The 19,897-nt window shown below is 40.7% G+C and overlaps 4 protein-coding genes and 1 long non-coding RNA gene across 6 annotated transcripts in view; 2 read left to right on the forward strand and 3 right to left on the reverse strand.

The window, feature by feature from the left end:
* LOC122762038 (ETS1-related protein) overlaps positions 1–1,911 on the forward strand; it is a 4,088-nt gene extending 2,177 nt beyond the window's left edge. The window contains exons 3-8 of the mRNA XM_044017201.1: positions 1–85; positions 172–246; positions 329–478; positions 569–793; positions 1,000–1,118; positions 1,202–1,911. The exon at positions 1–85 is cut by the window's left edge and continues 92 nt beyond it. Coding sequence (XP_043873136.1) covers positions 1–85; positions 172–246; positions 329–478; positions 569–793; positions 1,000–1,118; positions 1,202–1,465 — 918 coding nt within the window. The 3' untranslated portion in view covers positions 1,466–1,911. The remainder of the gene's footprint in view (positions 86–171; positions 247–328; positions 479–568; positions 794–999; positions 1,119–1,201) is intronic.
* An 871-nt stretch (positions 1,912–2,782) lies between these two features.
* Positions 2,783–7,271, reverse strand: LOC122762039. Its single transcript, XM_044017202.1, has 5 exons — positions 6,440–7,271; positions 4,946–5,308; positions 4,605–4,795; positions 4,065–4,187; positions 2,783–3,006 (listed from the first exon to the last, which is right to left on the reverse strand). The coding sequence occupies exons 2-5, from the start codon at positions 5,180–5,182 to the stop codon at positions 2,940–2,942; spliced, it is 618 nt and encodes a 205-aa protein (XP_043873137.1). The 5' UTR covers positions 5,183–5,308; positions 6,440–7,271; the 3' UTR covers positions 2,783–2,939.
* Positions 7,272–8,245: 974 nt separating this feature from the next.
* Positions 8,246–9,893, forward strand: pycard (PYD and CARD domain containing). Its single transcript, XM_044017200.1, has 3 exons — positions 8,246–8,542; positions 9,069–9,113; positions 9,249–9,893. Exons 1-3 carry the CDS (start codon positions 8,296–8,298, stop codon positions 9,506–9,508), a joined length of 552 nt encoding a protein of 183 aa, XP_043873135.1. The 5' UTR covers positions 8,246–8,295; the 3' UTR covers positions 9,509–9,893.
* Positions 9,894–14,657: 4,764 nt separating this feature from the next.
* On the reverse strand, positions 14,658–17,717 carry LOC122762035 (potassium voltage-gated channel subfamily E member 1-like). The gene is made up of 2 exons (XM_044017198.1): positions 17,512–17,717; positions 14,658–15,852 (listed from the first exon to the last, which is right to left on the reverse strand). The coding sequence occupies exon 2, from the start codon at positions 15,822–15,824 to the stop codon at positions 15,414–15,416; it is 411 nt and encodes a 136-aa protein (XP_043873133.1). The 5' UTR covers positions 15,825–15,852; positions 17,512–17,717; the 3' UTR covers positions 14,658–15,413.
* Positions 17,718–18,028: 311 nt separating this feature from the next.
* On the reverse strand, positions 18,029–19,891 carry LOC122762036. Of its 2 annotated transcripts, none has more exons than XR_006358639.1 (3): positions 19,544–19,891; positions 19,375–19,438; positions 18,029–18,675 (listed from the first exon to the last, which is right to left on the reverse strand). It is a non-coding gene; the product is annotated as an uncharacterized LOC122762036 (long non-coding RNA). The 2 variants fall into 2 exon arrangements; XR_006358640.1 differs by having other exon boundaries at positions 19,379–19,438; positions 19,544–19,888.
* Between the last annotated feature and the right edge of the window lie 6 nt (positions 19,892–19,897).

The following is a 19,897-nucleotide window of genomic DNA, read 5'->3' on the forward strand; positions in this document are numbered from 1 at the left end:
CAGCAGCATCAGCAGCAGCAGCAGTATGCTGCAGAGACCAGCTTCCCTAAGCCAACAAAGGCTTCTCATTTGTACAACAGCAAAGGTAAAACATCAGACTCACACCATGTGCTCACACCTGTTGTGGATGTTTAGGACTTTACTGAAGTTTCTCCTCTGGTTCACCCTCAGTGAGCATCATTGACTCTGCTCTGTTTAACCTGGACTCGTACCAGGAGTACAGCTGGTGGGGCTCATATCCACACGGTAAGCCTCTGACTCTGGTCTCACGCATATTTAAGGACCTAAATGACTTCCTTTTTCTGACGAACTCTGTTTTGATGAGCAGAGGTCCCAACAGTAGATGAGTCCCAGTGTGGGTTCCAGGAGTCTCCACAGACGTACCAGAGCCTGGTGTCTCAGAGCGCACAGTTCAGTCCAGCCATGGAAGACAGCCACAGCCCGTTTTTAACTGGGAAAACCAGCAGCACATTACAAAGTAAGACATTTTCACATTTGGTTCTTAAAAAAGAAAACACTGCTCGTGTCCTGATTGTGTGTCAATGTGTGAATTCTCTCTTGATTCCAGGTGAGATTAATCAGAGCTACTACAACACTGACGGACAGAGGCATGTGTCTTCCTTCTGGCCTGAATATCCATCTCCAAGCTTCACTGCTCCTCTACCACAACAGCCCTCGGCTTCCTGCCCCTCGAACTCGGAGCAGTACTGCCCTCGAGTGGCTAAACGCAAAACCACTCAAGCCCAGAGAGCAGACAGGGAAGGTCACATGATCGGGATGTCTGCTTATCCAGGTTAGATGATGTCAACTTTGACGTAACTGAACCTTTAAACTGAGAAATGTTGAGCTGCTGAATTAATGAAACATTTCTTCAATAAATGATTAACACAAGTTTACTTGAAAAAAAGCTGTTTTGTGTATTATGTTGTACTTTTGTATTTGGTGTGCAAATAATTGGTGTATTTACTATTTTTGATTTATTATATTAATTGTATGTAGGTTCTGGTCCAATCCAGCTTTGGCAGTTTCTACTGGAACTCCTTCTGGACTCCACCTGCCGAACCTTCATCTCCTGGACGGGGGACGGCTGGGAGTTCAAGATGTCTGACCCCACAGAGGCAAGTATTCTTCTGATTGTTTTCCTACGCTGCTGAAGTGCAAAGGAGCTTAGTACCAAACATGTGTCCTCTTCATCCCACAGGTGGCCAAGCGCTGGGGCCAGTGCAAAAACAAACCCAAGATGAACTACGAGAAGTTAAGCCGTGGCTTGCGTTACTACTACCACAAGAACATCATCCACAAGACGGCAGGCAAGCGCTACGTCTACCGCTTTGTCTGCGACGTGCAGGGCATGCTGGGAAAGACGGCACAGGAGGTCCTGACAAGTTTAAACGTCCTGCCCACAGAGACGTGGCAGTGTCCCGGTGTGTCGGAGAGCAGCAGTGAAACATGGACATCTCAGTAGGAAACGGGTGACGTGGGAATGAGCGTTGACGCTGGATCTCAGTCAGTCACAGCAGCAGCATGTTTGTAGAAGCTGCATATCAGGGAAACTCTTTCATTTCTCATATTTGAATAATCCTAATCCCAAATACCTGACCCATAAACATGTCATTCCTCATCCCAGAGCTAAATGACTGCAGCACCGGGGCCACGTTCAGCACTATACTTTTGTTACGTCTTAATTTGATGTGCTTGTGATGAGGAAACGATCTGTAAATAATGTTTATATAAACCACATATGGAGTTTTGTGCATTTATATTTACATAATATATATTTTTTTCTAATACAAAACTCGTGTCTACCTCCGTTGCTATTCAGACAAACATGAACAAAGACCGTTTCCAGGCCCCACTGTGAAAGTTTCAGCCTGTGCGATGACTGGTGTAAATAAACTGTATATAAACATAGATCTATGCACTGTTTTATTATGAGTCAAAATGAGCGGAAATGGGTTAGGGTTAGGGTTACAGCGTTAATACAGCACAATAATACAATACTAAAAACAGCTGGAATTATGATTATAATAACAATCTCTTTTTTTTTAACTAGGGCCAGATTTGATAATGTGAAGATGTCCGGGGGCCAATGGTCACCTTTGGTGGACTTCTTAACAGTAACTTTTACATACTAATGCACGGTTACATTAAAATGTAATTGTCATTGTCACAGTTATCATATTTAAATAGCAATGTAATCACATCTCGGCCACGCAGGTGAGTATCTAACTGCTTACCAGCTGAGCTAATGAAGGTGACACGCAACCAAGAAGGTTTGTCCAGAAATAATCTATCTATAAATTCCAGTTTTCCAAATTGAAGTGCCCAGTGCCAGTTTGACATTGTTTGGACGTTGTTTGGATAAGATATCATTAAATATATCGTTAAAAGAAGCGCCGCTCTACTGTAGCCACTCCCCTCTCACTCACACAGCACTGTGAGTGAAACAAGGCGCCGTGAAGCTGAGACAGGTGGGGTGAACGGTGGTCTGTGGTTGGGGTCCCCTCCGTGAGGCGTTACAGGTCTCTGCAGGTTCAGAGGAAGCTTCTTTCCTGCAGCTGTCACTCTACTGAACTCTAGCTCTGCATCACACAAGCTGTCAGCTGAGCGGCTAACTGCTGAGCTAGCGAGCTCACGCAGATTAACCGCAGATTTTGTCTCCAAGTTGAATTAAAACACAGTACGACGTCTAGAAGCTCCACAAACTCCAAAAGTTTCAGAAGTACAATCAGAATCAGAATCAGAATCAGAAGAGCTTTATTGCCAAGTACGATTTGCACATACAAGGAATTTGTTCTGGTGTCATTGGCGCATAACAAGCATACAAAAATGGTAGCATACAAAAGCATACAAAAACAAGCAAACAGGGAGGTTCAGAGAGAGAGAGAGACAGAGGGGGAGAGGGGAGAGAGAGCTCATCACCATTCATGACAGAAGGTTCATTTGAATTTGAAAGTGCCTCCTTGTGCCTTCTTCAAGGATCTTCTCCACTTCCCACGGAAAGAACTGCAAGGGAGACAGAAAAGAGTAAGAAAAATACTCTAGTTTTTTAATGCTGAATTCTGGAGCCTTAAACTGTAGAACTGAAAATTGTGGATCCAGGACCAACACAGTCAATGAAAAAACCAGTCTATAACAAAGCTGGGCGACATGTCTTAGGTCAATAATTACACGGATCTGCTGTGAAATGAATATGACACACATGCTATTAACGATTAGATTAACAAACAGGAACAAACACCTGAAGTCGAAGATAAAATTAGTAATGATTAATCTGTCTCTGCTCTCGTGTGCGATGAATGTGTGTACTTTGACAGCAACAACAACAAAACAACAGAAACATGCAAAGGCAGATGTTTAAGCAGGGTCTCCAACCCCAGTCATGAGGGGGTTCAGAGCTTTGAGACCTCTTTGGAGTATCGCTTTCTAAAAAGGAAAATGGACTCATTTGTTCTTGTGCTCAGCCACTCACAGACTGTCCTCAGTAAATGGATGTCCAGGAGAACTTTGGTTAGATTCCCATTTAATGTCCCTGCTAAATTGACCGTAGGTGTGAATGTGAGAGTGAAGGTTGTTTGCCTTGTGATGGACTGGCACCCGCCTTTCACACGATGTCTGGGATTGGCTGGGATTGGCTAGGATTAGCTAGGATTGGCTGGGATTGACTGGGATTGACTGGGATTGACTGGGATTGGGCAATATGGACAAACAATAACATATTTGGGGATGTTGATAATAATGATAGTTAGTCAATATCCTTCTAAAAGGCATGTTTTATTGTCTGAATTATAACTCATTAATTGCTGCTAAGAAATGATATCATTGGACACAATGTTTAAGAAAAACAACTATAATTTTCTTTAAACTTTACAAGAATTCAAAGACTAGAAACATTTAACTAAAAATTCAGATGATCTGCTGTAAGGTAAACTGTGCAGCAAACAAGCAAGAGCAGATTATGAAATACTGATATAATAGTAATACTTATACACACACACACACACACACACAATGCACCCAACCCTCTACATACTCTCATGTGGAGAATAAACAACCTTGTTTACCTGGTGCTCTGAGGCGGTTTCTTCCTTCTCTTCTGGTCACACTTCAAGATGTATTTGATGGCGTCCTCCATCTTGGAAGCTTTTGAACAAGAGGACCTTTGTCCTCGGAGGAACTCCACATAGCTGTGTGAGAAAGACAGAGTTCTTACACCAGTGTCGTTAAAGCGGTTAGTGTTGGCATTTCAACATAAAGCTTCCATTTGGTGTAGGTATCAATGCACTTGTTCTTCTGTTGGTCTGAAAATGACGTGTGGTCAGGTAGAGAATCCACCACCCCTCAGTCAACCTCACACACGAGCAGATCCATCTCCTCAGCAGAGACTCGTTCACCAGTGATGACAAACGAAGCTCTGATTGGCCTAAAATGATTAGCCTACAAATAATTCAGACTCTAACAAACCCTTTACACCAGACACTTCAGACCAAGCACTATAGATTGTTTGAAAGGTACCTACAGAGAGAATAGAAAGTAGAGCATGGTAGCTCTCCTGATAGACCAACAGCAGCACTCATGGCACTTGACTTGTGAACTGTCTGTACCTGATCTTGCACTTGTCCTTTGACTCATACAGGTCCTTCAGTGTCTCATTTTGGTAACGACCAAAGCCAACAAGGGCTTCTCCTTCCTGGCCTGGCTCCATGGATTTCTCTTCAGCTTCTATAGCGCGATGACGAGATGTGACTTCCTTCAAAACCTCAGTGTAGGCAATCGCATATGAAGTCAAGAGATCCTTTAAACAAACAAACAATGTTGTTAAAGCTCCATCGTGATTGTGTGAGGAACTAGCACAAAGACACATCCACACATCTGCTCCAGTCACGCTCATCATTACTCAGCCTGCTGCACAACCTCCATGCAACATGATCTCATGTGTCTTTACCTTGTTAACCATATGTGGGTTCTGTTCCGTCGTGTGCTGTCGCTCGTTCCGGTGTTGTGCTACCAGTCTGGCAGTATAACGCAGATCATTCTCCAACAGCCATTTGAATGTTTTATCCCTGTACTGGCCAAACTGAATCGAAGACCGACTGAGAACCAGCCTCTTATTGCTCGGGTCCTTGCCCTCAGAGACGACAAGAGCCTTGGCTTCATCCTCCACCTCTTTTGGCATCTTCATTTTAGGACGTCTGTGAGCTGGAACGCTTCTCAAAGGCCAATAGTCAGCAGAACAACATTTAGCCTCCTGGGAAGGGTTCAGGTCCAGGTCCCCATTAGGAGTTTTACGTAAAACAGGTTCGCCTGTCTAATAAAATGAATGAAAAAAGTCATGTGAGCATCATTTTCAAGATTAAAGGGGACATATTATGCAAAATCTACTTTTTAACCATTTCAATACTTATATTTGGGACTCTGGGGGCCCTACCAGTCACCAAAGTGTGGAAAAAGAATACTCAGTCATGTTTTCGTGGTTCCGCTTAGTGTAAGTATAGGCGATAAAACGCTCGATGTTGAATTCCCTGCGCTTATGACGGCAGCATGCGCATTTCACCGCGAATGTTACCGCCCCACCAGTAAGTTTACTTCGCAAGTGTGCTGTTGGTGGCTGTTGGTGGCTGCACAGTGGAGCACAGTGTTTTACAGAGGATTTTATATATGAAGCTAATGTGCCGGATAAAGTCAGCAATCGCGTGTTCGTGTGTTCGCACCACTTGGCCAGCGGTCGCTGTATTTAGTCAGGGGACGTACAAACACACACATTGTTAAGAAAAGGTCACATAGAGGTCATAACTGACCATTCTGACACGTCCTAATTAAACATATTTGTTCAGTACGTCCTCCATGACCGGAGCACAGACTCAGTCTGATACAATCACATAAAGCAGCTGTTTAGGCAGCGGCGACGATCAGCGGCAAGCACAGTCTCCGGTCTGATACAGCAACATGCAGTTTATTCAGCTCGCCGCGCGCCGCTGGCGATCAGCGGTGGCGATCAGCAGTTCTGTTCCTAAGTGTTTTTAACTGATTTACAGTTGGACAGTGTTCGGCTCGATCCTTATGTAGGACGTCTCTTCCTGTGACGGCACTCACGCTGACATGTTGATATTGTCAGAGAACTAGTGGAGGGAGGGGGAGACGAATAGAGCTGTAAAGCGCTGTAAAGAGGACAAATCAGAAACCCCCTGGAAGAAGTGGGTGTGTGTTTGCCTGTGTCTCATTTGCATATAAAGGGACCATGCACGAAAACCGAGCGTTCTGAAAGGGGCGGGTTTAGCAGGGTTATTGAACTACTATGATTCTTCATCCTTATGGTATTTTGACCAAAGCATGTCACTGACATGTTCATTAGGACACCAGGGAACTATTTTAATGGGGGAAATAGGGTACAATATGTCCACGTTAAGATTCAAGTTTCACTGTGTGCAGCTGAACTCACATCCACAGGTGCTTTGGTTTCTGAAATGAAAGAAATTAGAATGTTGTTATAAAATATACATTAAATGCTATTCACAAAAAATGAATAAAACATATGAGAAGTATTAAAATGGAATCAAACTTGGCAATCTGTCACAACAACAGAGCCAAAACAAGGGCAACCAACTGTTGAACTGTGGTTTGTTCAAGCAAGACAGATGACGACCATGAAGAAGAGTGGAAGAACCAGATTACAACCAGATTACAACCAGATAGATAACGTGATACTGAGCACCCCACTGACTGTGCCCCACGGAAGCGTAATGCTGCCACACATACAGTGGGCCAGTGTGTGTGTGTGTGTGTGTGTGTGTTGTATGTGCCGCCTGGTTGCAGTCAATGTTCCTCAGTGTTTCCACAGTGACTTGAAGCGCTCTGTCCGCGGTGAACTTTAACAGCAGGAGGTTCGTGATGTCCAGAACACCTTTACCCTCCACCTCACGGCACCGGAACCTCGGCGTCTTCCTACGGTCCCGCAAAGTGAAAACAAACTTGTCAAAGTAATATTCAGGCAAACTCTCCAACGCCTCCGATATGTACGTGGATATGAGGTGAGCCATGTCTCCTCACTCGCGCCGAAAGTTCAAGAACGATCACGTGAGTCTGCGCCACTGAACGACGACTTCAGGTGCCTTCACGTGCTGTTGGAAATTGAAACTTTCGGCATTAGCGAAATATCTCCCCTATAACCAACGACTGTCTCGTCACATACGCTCATGCATCATAACTGAGTTATACATTACAATTCATTTAATGTATGTAGAAATTTCATTTAGCCATTTAAACAACATTTATTTTCAGTGCAACTCTGGGGGACTATTTACAATAATTAATAATAGATCAAATAAATAAAAGTAAAAGCAAAGAAAAATAAATAAGTATTTTCATAACAACAACAATAATATTAACACGTGAAAACAAAGACTTGGCTGCATATAAAAATGAAGTCTCAAAAAGGGACATGTTGAGATTGTTTTTGGGGGAGACAATTTTGTGTTACCCTTACAATACGTTTTGGGTTATATCGCAATGTTTTATATATGTATTATTTATGGCCTTGGAGGGAAACATAGGCCTCAGTCACGTTTCACCCCATTAGGTCAGCTTGTAAGGAGTTACTGTATGCCTTGAAACCGGGGTCCCAATTTCAAAACCCACCTGTGACCTTCTGATTTGGTCTATTGTGTTATTTGCCTCCACATGTGAAAGAGGGCAGATTTTTTAAAAATGTTTCTTCACTCCTGCGTGGCTTAGATTTGGTTACATTGCCATTTAAAAATGATAACTGGGACAATAAAATTGTAATTATTATAAAACAGTTCATTTGTATGTAATATTTACAGTTCTGAGGGAAATCTTCACATTACTAAATCTGGCCCTCGTTAAATAAAAGTTTGGACAGGGACACATTGGCACATAGACGAGTTGCGCCAGGAATGGAACCCTCATACTTCCGGTTGACAGAAGACCCACTCTCCCACTGAGTTTATATATAAGATACATATGAATGCATTAAAAAGCATGAATACATGTTTATAATCTTAACATAACAGTGGCATAGTAATATAATATATATACATAATAATATAATAATAATATATATATATACATAAATAATATAATATACACGTGTATATTACACATGGAAGACACCGAGTCAATAATCTCAGCCAGCAGCTCATCAAGACGAAGTTCAGCATCTTATTGTATTATTATTACAACGTAACGCAAACCTTATTTCCGACAGCACGTGAAGGCAGCATGGATTGGTTTCACTTTCTTTTCCTGACAACATAAGCGCGAGGTCACTCGGAACCAATGGCTCCTCCCGTCACGATCAAAGAAGCCATTGCGAACATTCTAGAAGACCTGACCGAGCCGAACTTCGAGAAGTTTAAAGAGCGGCTGCTGGACCGCAAGCAGGTCCGGCGCGCGCGGGTGGACCGCAAGAGTTTTTTGGTGGTTGCCGACGTCATGGTCTCTACTTACACCGAGGCCGGGGCACTTCCGGTGGCTGTGGACATTCTCACACAGATTGACTGCAACGAGGAAGCGAAGACACTCAGTACGTCACAGTTCTTTACTCACTTTACTGCTGTGAGTAAAGACATATGAAATGCTAAATATTTGTAATATTTTAATATATTATCTTTATTTTATAGTGTATTTTCAGTGCATTGTCACTCAGAAGAAAACTTGAACAGAGCGTCAACCTGTGTGCAGCTTTATATCAGGCTAAACATATCCAGATATTATTTATAAGCCATATATCCCAGCCTTACAGGAATATTGATAATGATATATAATGTGATATATATCATTATCAAATGATGTTTATATATACATATATCAATCATGAGAAGCCCTAACTGGACGTTCTTTTAGGGCTTCTGAGTTCATCAGGGTCAAGAAGTGGAGGGTTTTAGACTGGCCAAGTCAGTCTCCACACTTAAACCCTGTAGAGCACGCGTTAGACCTGCTGAAGAGCAGTAAACCTGCCCTCAGGTCATGTGAGTTTAAAACCCCTCTTTTCAACAGATTTGATGAAGTCATTAATATATCTGTTCAAATGTGTCTTTGTGTCTTTTCAGTGAAGGAAAGTGAGGGACTGTCCTCGACACCTGGATCTGGAGGCAGTGAGTTATTTGACTGTCACGCAGACATTTAGAGAAGACGAGTCAAACAAGTTCATGTTTAACATACATCATAACTGATGTCATTGAAATAATTGATGATAAAACATCAAACATTGTTCTCTCCTCTTTCTTTAGATAAGCACTTTGTGGACAAACACAGATTTCAGCTGATCCAGAGAGTGGGCAACATTGAACCAATTCTGGATGAGCTCTTAGATGAAGATGTTATCCAGCAAGAGCTTTATGATAAGATTAGGTCTCTGAGCATCACCCAGGACAAGATGAGGGAGCTCTACTCTACTGGCCTGAAAGCTGGTGAAGCCTGCAAAGACATCTTCTATAACATCCTAAAGAAACATGACCCTTATCTCATCAGGGAACTGGAGGGAAAATAATCTGTTTTTATCTTATCAATTGTCATTTAAAAAAAGAAGGCGTAATCAGATGATTATTAGGGCTGCGTATCGCCACCAATTTCCTGAAACCATTTGATTCCGATTCAGTTCCGATTCCGAATTCATTTTCAGTCACAATAGCACTCTCAGTTGGTTATGAAAACATTTTACAGAATTAATACTGTTAATTATACAAAGATTCTTCACAGCTGGCCTATGGAGAATATTTGTGTTTACATTAACAACTACTTTAATGTATTTTTTATGTAACACGACAAGCACACTGATCATGTGACATTCAGTAGCGACGCATCATAAATGCCATTGCCTGTATTTAACGAAATACTAGTGGTATCAAAGGATTAAAATATTGATTAACTCACAATGAATCCCTCTTTTTTATTAATGGCACATTTGTATCTATTCTTAATGTCCCTTGATTTCTTTTTTTTCTCACTTGAATGCTCTTATCAACATAGAAAAGTGGATGTCACCTGCATACTTGGACTTCCTCTCATTGTGAGAGCCGCACAGTAACAAGAGAGGCAGTGTGTGAATAACACAGAGTCCCGTGGTTTAATGTGTTGTTGCTGTAACGAGCTAATCCGAGCTAAAGGAGCTAGCGGTCTTCGGTGGTCTCCTTGCTACGGTTCGGGTTCTGCCAGCTCGGTTGGTAACTCTGCAGACATCATGACTGGGGTGGCTCGTTTTTCCATCACTGTCATTTTCTGTGTTGACATTTGAATAAAATACTTTGTATGAAATATAACGTGTGTAATTTACACTGCAAACATCAAGCTCATACTGTTTATATGTTGGTTACTTGTATCTCTGTTGTAATCATGTTATCTTTTGTATAATCGTAACAGTATTAACAGTATTTGCAGCTTGTAAATTAGACTTGAACTTTGAACCATTGTGATGACTGACTTCTATACATTTCACACAACGTCAATGACTTCTCTCAGCCCTTCATCCTCTACTGGCTCAGTCGCCATCGGACGTATACAAACGTTAAATTAATGTTTGTCCGTCACATCTCCTCAATTCTCTCTATGAGATATTTGTAACATGGGAAAATGTTTAATCCACAATCAATTAGTAATTGCATTACATGTCATTTAGCAGATGCTTTTATCTAAAGCGACTTACAAGGGAATTGAGTACAACCTGCCAACAATTGTACAACTGAGGTCACATGTTTACAAATTAGCAAAGCTGTGTGCAACTTCTCAGAGTCATTTAAAGATTAAAAAAGAGATAAAAACTAAATACAAATAAATAAAGAGCATGTAGTTAATCTTATACGTTTCTTGGTTGAAAATGAGAGCCCTGTCTCAATGTTATAAGCTGTATAACTAAAGGCTAAAAAAACAAAACAAATAATGCAAATAATGACTATTCAAATGTATGGAAGCGCATTGCATTCACTTGAAAAAGAAATTTGGTCTGTTTTTGTGAGTAATTTATTTTTTGGTTTGTTTTTGTGAGTAATTTATTTTTGGTTTGTTTTTGTGAGTAATTTATTTTTTGGTCTGTTTTTGTGAGTAATTTATTTTTGTTTGTTTTTGTGAGTAATTTATTTTTTGGTCTGTTTTTGTGAGTAATTTATTTTTTTGTTTTGTGAGTAATTTATTTTTGGTCTGTTTTGTGAGTAATTTAGTAATTTATTTTTGGTCTGTTTTGTGAGTAATTTTTTGGTTTGTTTTTGTGAGTAATTTATTTTGTTTGTTTTTGTGAGTAATTTATTTTTGGTTTGTTTGTGAGTAATTTATTTTTTGGTTTGTAGTAATTTATTTTTGGTTTGTTTTTGTGAGTAATTTATTTTTGGTCTGTTTTGTGAGTAATTTATTTTTGGTCTGTTTTTGTGAGTAATTTATTTTTGTTTTTGTGAGTAATTTATAATTTATTTTGTGGTCTGTTTTTGTGAGTAATTTATTTTTTGTTTTTTGTGAGTAATTTTTTTTGGTCTGTTTTTGTGAGTAATTTATTTTTTGGTTTGTTTTTGTGAGTAATTTATTTTTGGTTTGTTTTTGTGAGTAATTTATTTTTTGGTCTGTTTTTGTGAGTAATTTATTTTTTGGTTTGTTTTTGTGAGTAATTTATTTTTTGGTCTGATTTTTTGGAGTAATTTTTTTTCTGTTTTTTTGTGCTAGTTTAGAGCACATTTGAAACAATAAACGCAATAAACGTTCGATTCATAACAACATAGACGTCAAGTTTTACTTTGATCTGGGTTTAAGACACCGGGAGATAGTCCTGTCCTTAAGTCACATACATGGTGTTACCATGACTGTCTTGGAGAACTTCGCGGTTGTTCAGATCAACGTGTCTCCATGATCAGTTGGACAGATATGTCCACGGATACAAGATGATGCATTTGAAATGCATTCAGTCATCAGGCTACGTGGATGAGAAGCGACGATTATGTGACTGCTGAAAATATGGGAGTCACTTGCAGGTTGGAGGTTCTCGCGAGAGTTCTCCATCATTCAAGAAAAAAATACTCTCGAAAAACAGGAGGGGAAAAAATGTGCGTGTGTTGTACTGTGTCTGCAGTGTGCAGTGAGACCTGTCTCACTTCATTTCATGTAAGTTATCATCTATCACCTCTTTCTGTTGTTAGATGACCATGAATGTGTGTGTGTGTGTGTGTGTGTGTGTGTGTGTGTGTGTGTGTGTGTGTGTGTGTGTGAAGCCTCTGTTGTCTAAACCTTATGTTGTGCTCTTGGACGTAGCTAGCTTGTAGTTAGCTGCCGACCGGCTAGTGTGTGTGTGTGTGCGTGTGTGTGTGTGTGTGTGCGTGTGTGTGTGTGTGTGTGTGCGTGTGCGTGTGCGGGCTAGCTTTATTATCTATAAGGTGAGCGTGAATGTGCTAATATCATCTACCTACCAATCTTTTAAGTTTAAAGTTTAACTTTAAACTTTTAGTACTCGTATGTGTTCGCTAACCAGGGCAGCACGTGGCCAAGTGAAACGGGAGCTTGGCTTGTAACTGGAGGTTTATTTACTGTCATGATATGTAAAATAATAATACGTGTTGTGTGGAAGCCACAAGGCGGCGCTGGTTAGTAGAATAAAACCTACAACATGTCTGTCAATAACATAACAAAACACTTACCTGGTGTAGTTAAACTGACACAAGCAGGTCTGTGATCAACCTTAGTTGAGATTTCTGTTTTGTCGTCGAAACCTTTAGAACAAACAACTCAACACTGAATGACATCTCGTAGTTTCTCTCTCGGAAGGAAATGTTTGAATTCACTGAACATTTCTTTTCTTTTTTAGCTGGAAATGATTAGAAGATGCAAAGTTGTCATCAGCTTGGTGCAGATGACAAAACGCTATCTTGTAAATGCATATTGTTTTTACAATATACATATTTATTATATATATATACATATGTATATATATATATATATATATATATATGTATATATATATATATATATATAGTTTGTTGTTCTAACAACAAACATTATTATTATTAAAGCATATATCAGAGCTATAGGTTTAGTGAAATTTCTTCTTTATTATATTAACATTTTATCTACAAACCCTAATATCATTTAGTGCCTGGAATATTGGAAATAAAAAGAAATACAATTCTGAAAACAAGTTAAATTTTAAGGGTAATCATAATAATCAAATCAAATCCAGGTCTAATTCATTTAAAAAAAAGGGTTTGGGTTTTAGCGTGTCGCAATATAAGGGGGTGTCATCACCTGATCTAGGTTCTACACCTGAGCCAAATCACAAATAACATCATGTTTATAAAAAATGACCCAAAATGGAAGGAATTAACACATGGATTTTAGGTTTTTAGAGATATTACAGGAGTCTGCTTCTAAAACATATTTAGTATTTAGTATTCAGTATTTAGTAAACAGCAGTGTGAGCACAAAGTGCGATGACAGTACATTTGATTTCAATTGATTTTATTGAGCTGTAAAGAAACATGTATACAGTGAACCACAGTATTAGGGCTCATTTTCATCAAATACAAAAGGAAAGTAGATAGTAATGAAGTAAATCATAAAAGGATAATACTGTACATTCACAGCGCTATAGTGGATACTATATGTATATTTGATAGAGTTTACAGAGTTGTATTTTGTACTATTAAAACAAACAAGTAAAGAGAGAAGAAAAAACAAATCAAGAGGAAATAAAAAGAAACGATAAGAGTAAGAACAACAATTCAGTGTTAAATGTAGAAGAGTGTTAGAATGACCATTAACTGCAGCTGAAAATTTATTCCGTACCAAATCATCATCAGCAGCAGCAGCAGCAGCAGCAGCAGCAGCACACAGAGCAATGACAGCCAGCTGTGGTACTGCCATCAATATCATTACTACCAACAAACAATTTATATTTAACTTCATATTTTGAACATGTTTTTTAAATGATCTTATTAAAAACAAACTCCACAATCACCTTTAAGATTCCAAAACTCCTGTCCATCTTCCACAAGTTCCCCTCTCCTTTCTCCCCACTTGGTCTGCCCCGGAAACATTAATAAGTTCCTTCTCTCTTTGGGACTCCTTCACCTGAACGCCGCGCTGCAGTAACTGCTTGTCTTGTCTCAACAGTCCTTGTTCCTCAGGTCACTCGTCTCCGGGCCAAACATCAGCAGCAGCCTGCAGGAACGCAGCTACGGCTCTGCAGATGCACACGTGTTTTCCCTCGTTGAAGAGGCCGACTGTGTCGTGACACTACCTCCAGTATGAAGGCATAGGTTCTGTACACCCAGCCAGCGTTTGTGTGGACCTGGCCTCTGAGCAGGTTTTGAACTTCCGGCAGAGGGAGCATGAGCGGGCACTGATGGAACGGGACGTGCATCACCGAAGCCAGAAGGAAGGACCTGATCCAGGAGTCCATGGCCCGTGGAGACTTTAGGTACCTGAGTGGTGCCAGGAAGCTCCTTAACAAGTTTGAGCATAATCCGTATGCAGACCCTATGACCCATAACCTCAACTGCATCCTTATAGATAATGGTTACCAGCCATCCTGTGACATCCCAGAGAAAAGTGCTCAGATCCGAAAGCGTTTATTGGATGAGAACGCCAGGCTCGGTGACCCCGTGACCCCTAAAGAGCACAGCCAGCGGAGCGAGAGAGTGAAGGAACAAGAGAGGAAGACCAAGACAAATAATACCAGATTAGTTTATTTGTGTCACACTAAACTAGTCAAGTGAAAAACAGTGGGTTAAGTTTAGTTGAAATGTGTTTGTATGAAGTCAGCACTAATTTAGCTGCGTGTGCAGAGAAGCAGTCTGAGACATGGAGGCTCGGCCTTGGAGAAAACAAGATTCACCTGCTGACGTCTGTGTCACTCTCCTGTACCAAAGACCATAGAGTAAATCCCACACTTGAGTTAATATACGCTGCTTCCGTCAGTGACTTCAAATGTGTTATTTTTTGTCCCTGGTATTTGAAATCCTTTGTTTGGATTTCCCTGTCGAACTACAGTAAGTAACGGTAGATCAGGAAATGTTCTTTGTGGACTTTGGTGTGGGAGAGTGAGCAGTTGACAAACATACGTTTCCAGAGATATTTTACGAGGCTGCCAAATCTTCTTGTTCTTGACTTTCACACTAGTGTTGTAGTACTTGAGATCGGTCTTGGTCTCGATACACTGTGGTCTTGGTGTCGACTTGGTCTTGGTTTAGGTGGTCTTGACTACAACACTATTTCACACTCCGAAAACCCCTTGGGAACAAAATGACACAGATTTGTAGGATTGATGACTGAATCTGCTTTGTGACATTGAAAGTTAAGCTAATTAAAATCTTGTGTATTATTATTATTATTATTATTATTCTTATTGTTGTTATTCTTCTTCTTCTTCTTCTTCTTATTATTGTTGTTGTTATTATGTGTGAGACTGGGTTGAACGTCTCATCCTAGCCCGACAGCTGATCCAGGACTGTGGGGTTGCAGATGATGACCGGCTCCTTGCTGCCCGCTGCCTCCCTGTGCAGAGCCCGAGTGACGGCCCTGGGCGGAGCCGTCACCGCGGTCCAGTCGTGGGCGATGTACTGGTGGTACGGATCATGAGAGCTCTCCAGCTTCTTTGAGCGAATGAAGCTTAGCATGATGCAGAAGGTGAGGAAGCTGAACACGCCTACCACCAGAAGAACATACATCATTCCCTGGGAGTGGGCAGTGGCCCTGGCCTCAGTCGCGTAGTGCACGGCCTGCTGGGTAGTGTAGTTCAGAGGTGTGGGTGGAGCCAGTATACTTGTGCTGTTGAAGCAGTGCTGCAGTAAAGAGAGTAGGATCGACTTCAACTCAGTGGTGTTAAAGTTGGACATGGCTGACCTCTGCTGGACACTCGGCAACCTGCAAGTGAGGAGGAAGAGGAGACGGTTGATCTTTTGTTTTTATCTTGGGAGAAAATATAAGCTTTATTTCATGATTTTATTTAATGACATTAAAAGCATAGTTCAGGTTGTTTGATGTGTGTGTGTGTGTGTGTGTGAGAAAGTGGCTGTCAGTGGATAAGAAAGTGGTTTAGTCTCTGGGTGAAAGGCCTGCTTCAGTCCACAGTATCTGAGGAGTATGTGTGTGATTTATATCGCTGTTAGACGACCTGTTCCACCTTGAAAGTGAAGTTGCTTGTGGACGTTACGTAATATTTAATAATTCCCATCAGAGCACATGAGTTGTTGATCCGCTGTAAATGCGGCAGCAGCTCCAGTGTCAGATTTTCTAAAATGGACTTTGGTGCCTGAAAGTCAGTGGTTTATGAACTCAAGTCCACAGTGAGAAAAGGGGAGAGCAAAATTAAAGATATCCTAGACTTCCAGGTGTAGATTGTATCAGATAAGCCGTAAACTGTCCGTAAACTCAATTTAGAATTTAGATTATGATAGATTATGGATTTGGCTGCAATCTAAATATAATCTATATATTTCCCGGTCGGAACACGGGTCTTTCTGCATGGACTTTGCATGTTCTCCCCGTGTGTGCTGGTTTCCTCCCGCAGTCCAAAGACATGCAGATTTGGGGATTATGCAAATTGGACACTCTAAATTAAAATAGGTGTGAGGGTGTTTGTGGTTGTCCAGGGTGAGATTGGCACAGCACCCCCCTGTGGAGGGTAACGATGGATGGATGGATGGATGGATGTTTTTTCAACAATTCAAGTGTATGTCTATGCTAGAGCTGAGCATTATGGGAAAACCTATGATTACACTCTACACTTTACTGTAAGGCTGGGTGATATGTCTTATAAATAATATCTGGATGTTGACGTCATATCCCGATGTTGACTGTGGACGACAGTATCAGGGTGACTGACCACTTATGTAACACTTATTGTAAGTCTGCTAAATGACATGTAATGTCATGTAATGACCAATAGTGACTATAATGACGTATTCCCCACAGTTCTTGGAAGACTTTCCTCAAGTTTCTCTGTGAATTTGTGTCATTGGTTCATTTTTGTAGAGCATTGATGAGGTCAGGCACTGATGTTGGACGAGAAATACTTTAGTCCATGTCGTCTACGTGTTCTTTCAGGATATAAAGCTGCACACAGATTGTTTCTCTGGACTCATGAAAAGTTTTGTTTTGAGATCATTAGATGCTTCTTAAACGAGAGAAACAATACTCAAATAAAAATATCCACAGTTTATGAACTGTGTTACATACTTAAAATATCTTTCACTTCAGATAATACCTGCTTTATTTCCTTTTTAATGTTAAATTAAGGATAAGAGAGAAACAATGAAATTGCTAAAACACAGTATATGGTCAAATTCTGCTGTAACACAAATAATTAGGCTTTAAATTAAAGAAGTGTTACTAAGTGACTTAAAAATAATTTTGTGAATTGTATGTAATTCTAAACACCGTGTAGGTATAACATTTCATTTACAATATTTAGTGTAGTGTGTACTCAATAGATAAATATGACGATTATCAATGCAACAGCCAGGAAAAGTCATCACAGATACTTTATGACAAAAGTCTGAGCAGCTGTGAGAGAAAACCCACCTTTCAAGAATCTAGAGTCAGTTCCTGCTGTCGTCAACATCAGAGAATCATTTCACTTCATCTTCCTCCAGCTCGTCCTCACTGAAGACCACACTGTCCGTCCTCCTGCCATGTTTTTATAGGACTGAGATATGCAGCAGGTACACGTCAGCAGGAGGTCACAGGGCAAGGTCAAAGCTCGGGGCGGTGACGTAGTGGTGGAGCGTGCTGCATTAAACCTCATTAAAGTAGTGTCTTGAAAAGCATCAGAAAAAGCGCAGTCAGATTTTAATGTCACAGTTGTAGTCGCCGTGTAATCAGAGTTTAGTCTGTGGTCTCAGGAAGCAGGAGAACAAAGCTGCTTTCAGAGCGCTGCGCACACTGGATTCAGTTACAACACAATCACCTCCAAACGTCCTCAACTCTGTTACAGTGACAGCGAGATTCTCTACGCAGGGATTTCATTAGGTCTTTATGTCCAGACCAGGTTTGGTTTGAGGAATTACTATAGATGGAACATTTGCACTGGAAACACATGTATTTTTATATTATATTATATTTTCTGTTTTCATCCAGCACAGAAACACTGACAGTCGATAACAAACAAACTATTCAAGAAAACAACTATTGGACAAACATGGACAAAGACATTTAGCACTGAAACTGCCTTTAGAGTGACATCAGTTTCATGTTTGACAAGATCAACTCTCACTTGTTACAAGAAGACAAAATCAAATTAAAATAATAAAATAATAAATTAAGTCAGTGGAAACACGCCGTCAGAGCGACACGTGCCGGTGGAAACGCGCCGTCAGAGCGACACGTGCCGGTGTTCATGACTCTCCGGGTATTCACTGGAAGCGCCGTGTCGGTCAAAATAAGTCACTTCGCGTTGACTTTCCTCTTCTCGTTAACGCTCACCGATAATATCGGATATCGGTCATCGGACTTCCCTATACGCTGCTCTATACTTACAAGTACACTTAAAGTTTAACAACAAGTTCATATAAACTATAATGTGGACTACAAGTATAAACCTAGTACACTAGTAATATATATATCGATGGGTGTACTTGTATACTTGAAAGTGTCTTCTAATATACAGTAAATAACACAGATACTCCTGCGATACTGTGGACCGAAGCAGGCCTAAAACACTTTGTTATCCACAGACGAGCGTCAACCCTGGCAGATAAAAGACAAAAGAAAACAAAAACACTTCAGAATAACAGAATGATCACAGTGCATGTCCTTTATTTAAAGGGATAGTTCAGGTTTCTTGAATGTGGTTGTGTGAGGCACTAGAACATAGTGCTACCTGCACTGAAAACGTAATTGAGAGTTTTACCAGTTTTACATCACGACGTACTGACATTTTTGACTCACTGCTGCCTCCATCGTTCAAATGTGTTATTTCATGACTTTGGTGTTTGAAATCCTTTGGTCAGCTTTCACCAACTAATCAAATGAGGCAGCAGTTAGACCAGCAGCTGCTGTCTCACTGCACGCTTAGTGCAGGAGAGTGAGGCTTTATAAGGCTGTCAAACAGTGGAGGAAAAAAACAGTGGAATTCATTCATTCATTTTCATATTTGTCTTTATCCTCCACATGAGGGTTGCAGCGGGCTGGAGTCAATCCCAGGGTCCATCACACAGGACGTGTACATGCACAAAGTCGACGGACCACAATCGAAACCTTCTTGCTGTGAGGCAACCATGCAGCCACTGCACCGCCGCGTGGCCCAGCAGGAAACACGTTCTAAAGATATCTGAGTCCAGCGCCAACATCTGTGTCTTCAAGTGTTTGTTAGTGAGAGCGGACAAAAGAATAAACCTGAAATATCCCTTTAATATATTTACTTTAGTACAGTAAATGAACACTTACTCACTTGTCATGTTACTCTATCTGCAGCCCGTCACAGTTGTCCTTTGATTCTAATCGTCTGGACCTGGAACAATGCATTACTTCAAATAATGATCACTTCTAATCAAGTTAAATATTCAAGAACCCTGTCATGTGACTGTAAACATCACATAAACGACAAAAGACTTACGCTGCCTGAGCTTTCATAGCTTTACGTGCCTCCCGACTCTCGTGCTCATCTGAAATCTTCTTGTAGCAGTAGACCAGAACCACAATGAGCCACAGCTGCAGAACCACGATCAGCACGTACATCATGATCTCTGAGATCACGGCTGTCATCTCCCGATTGCCTGGAACGAGGAAACTTTTCTTTAAAGACAGAGTTTTTCCAGAGTTCCTAACATCTGTTTGACGTCATCGTACAAAACAGAATCAACATCTGGACGATATCATGTTTGTTATGACGTTAGACGTCATGTGACTGCAGTGTAGGGAGGTGCTGATTCAACCTGTCAGAGACTGACTATATCTGATCCTTATGATT

The sequence above is a fragment of the Solea senegalensis genome, unplaced genomic scaffold (assembly GCF_019176455.1).
Source record: "Solea senegalensis isolate Sse05_10M unplaced genomic scaffold, IFAPA_SoseM_1 scf7180000015185, whole genome shotgun sequence".
NCBI classification, from domain to species: Eukaryota; Metazoa; Chordata; class Actinopteri; order Pleuronectiformes; family Soleidae; genus Solea; species Solea senegalensis.

What these genes read in the sequence shown, in the direction of transcription:
- LOC122762039 (XM_044017202.1), bottom strand. Translation starts at nt 5,182, where the DNA reads ATGAAGATGCCAAAAGAGGTGGAGGATGAAGCCAAGGCTCTTGTCGTC. An exon ending in AAGGACAAGTGCAAGATCAG is followed by an intron (nt 4,188 to 4,604) that starts GTACAGACAGTT and finishes TTTCTCACACAG; the next exon opens with CTATGTGGAGTTCCTCCGAG. An exon ending in AAACCGCCTCAGAGCACCAG is followed by an intron (nt 3,007 to 4,064) that starts GTAAACAAGGTT and finishes TCTCCCTTGCAG; the next exon opens with TTCTTTCCGTGGGAAGTGGA.
- pycard (XM_044017200.1), top strand. Translation starts at nt 8,296, where the DNA reads ATGGCTCCTCCCGTCACGATCAAAGAAGCCATTGCGAACATTCTAGAA. An exon ending in CGAGGAAGCGAAGACACTCA is followed by an intron (nt 8,543 to 9,068) that starts GTACGTCACAGT and finishes GTGTCTTTTCAG; the next exon opens with TGAAGGAAAGTGAGGGACTG. An exon ending in GACACCTGGATCTGGAGGCA is followed by an intron (nt 9,114 to 9,248) that starts GTGAGTTATTTG and finishes CTCTTTCTTTAG; the next exon opens with ATAAGCACTTTGTGGACAAA.
- LOC122762035 (XM_044017198.1), bottom strand. Translation starts at nt 15,824, where the DNA reads ATGTCCAACTTTAACACCACTGAGTTGAAGTCGATCCTACTCTCTTTA.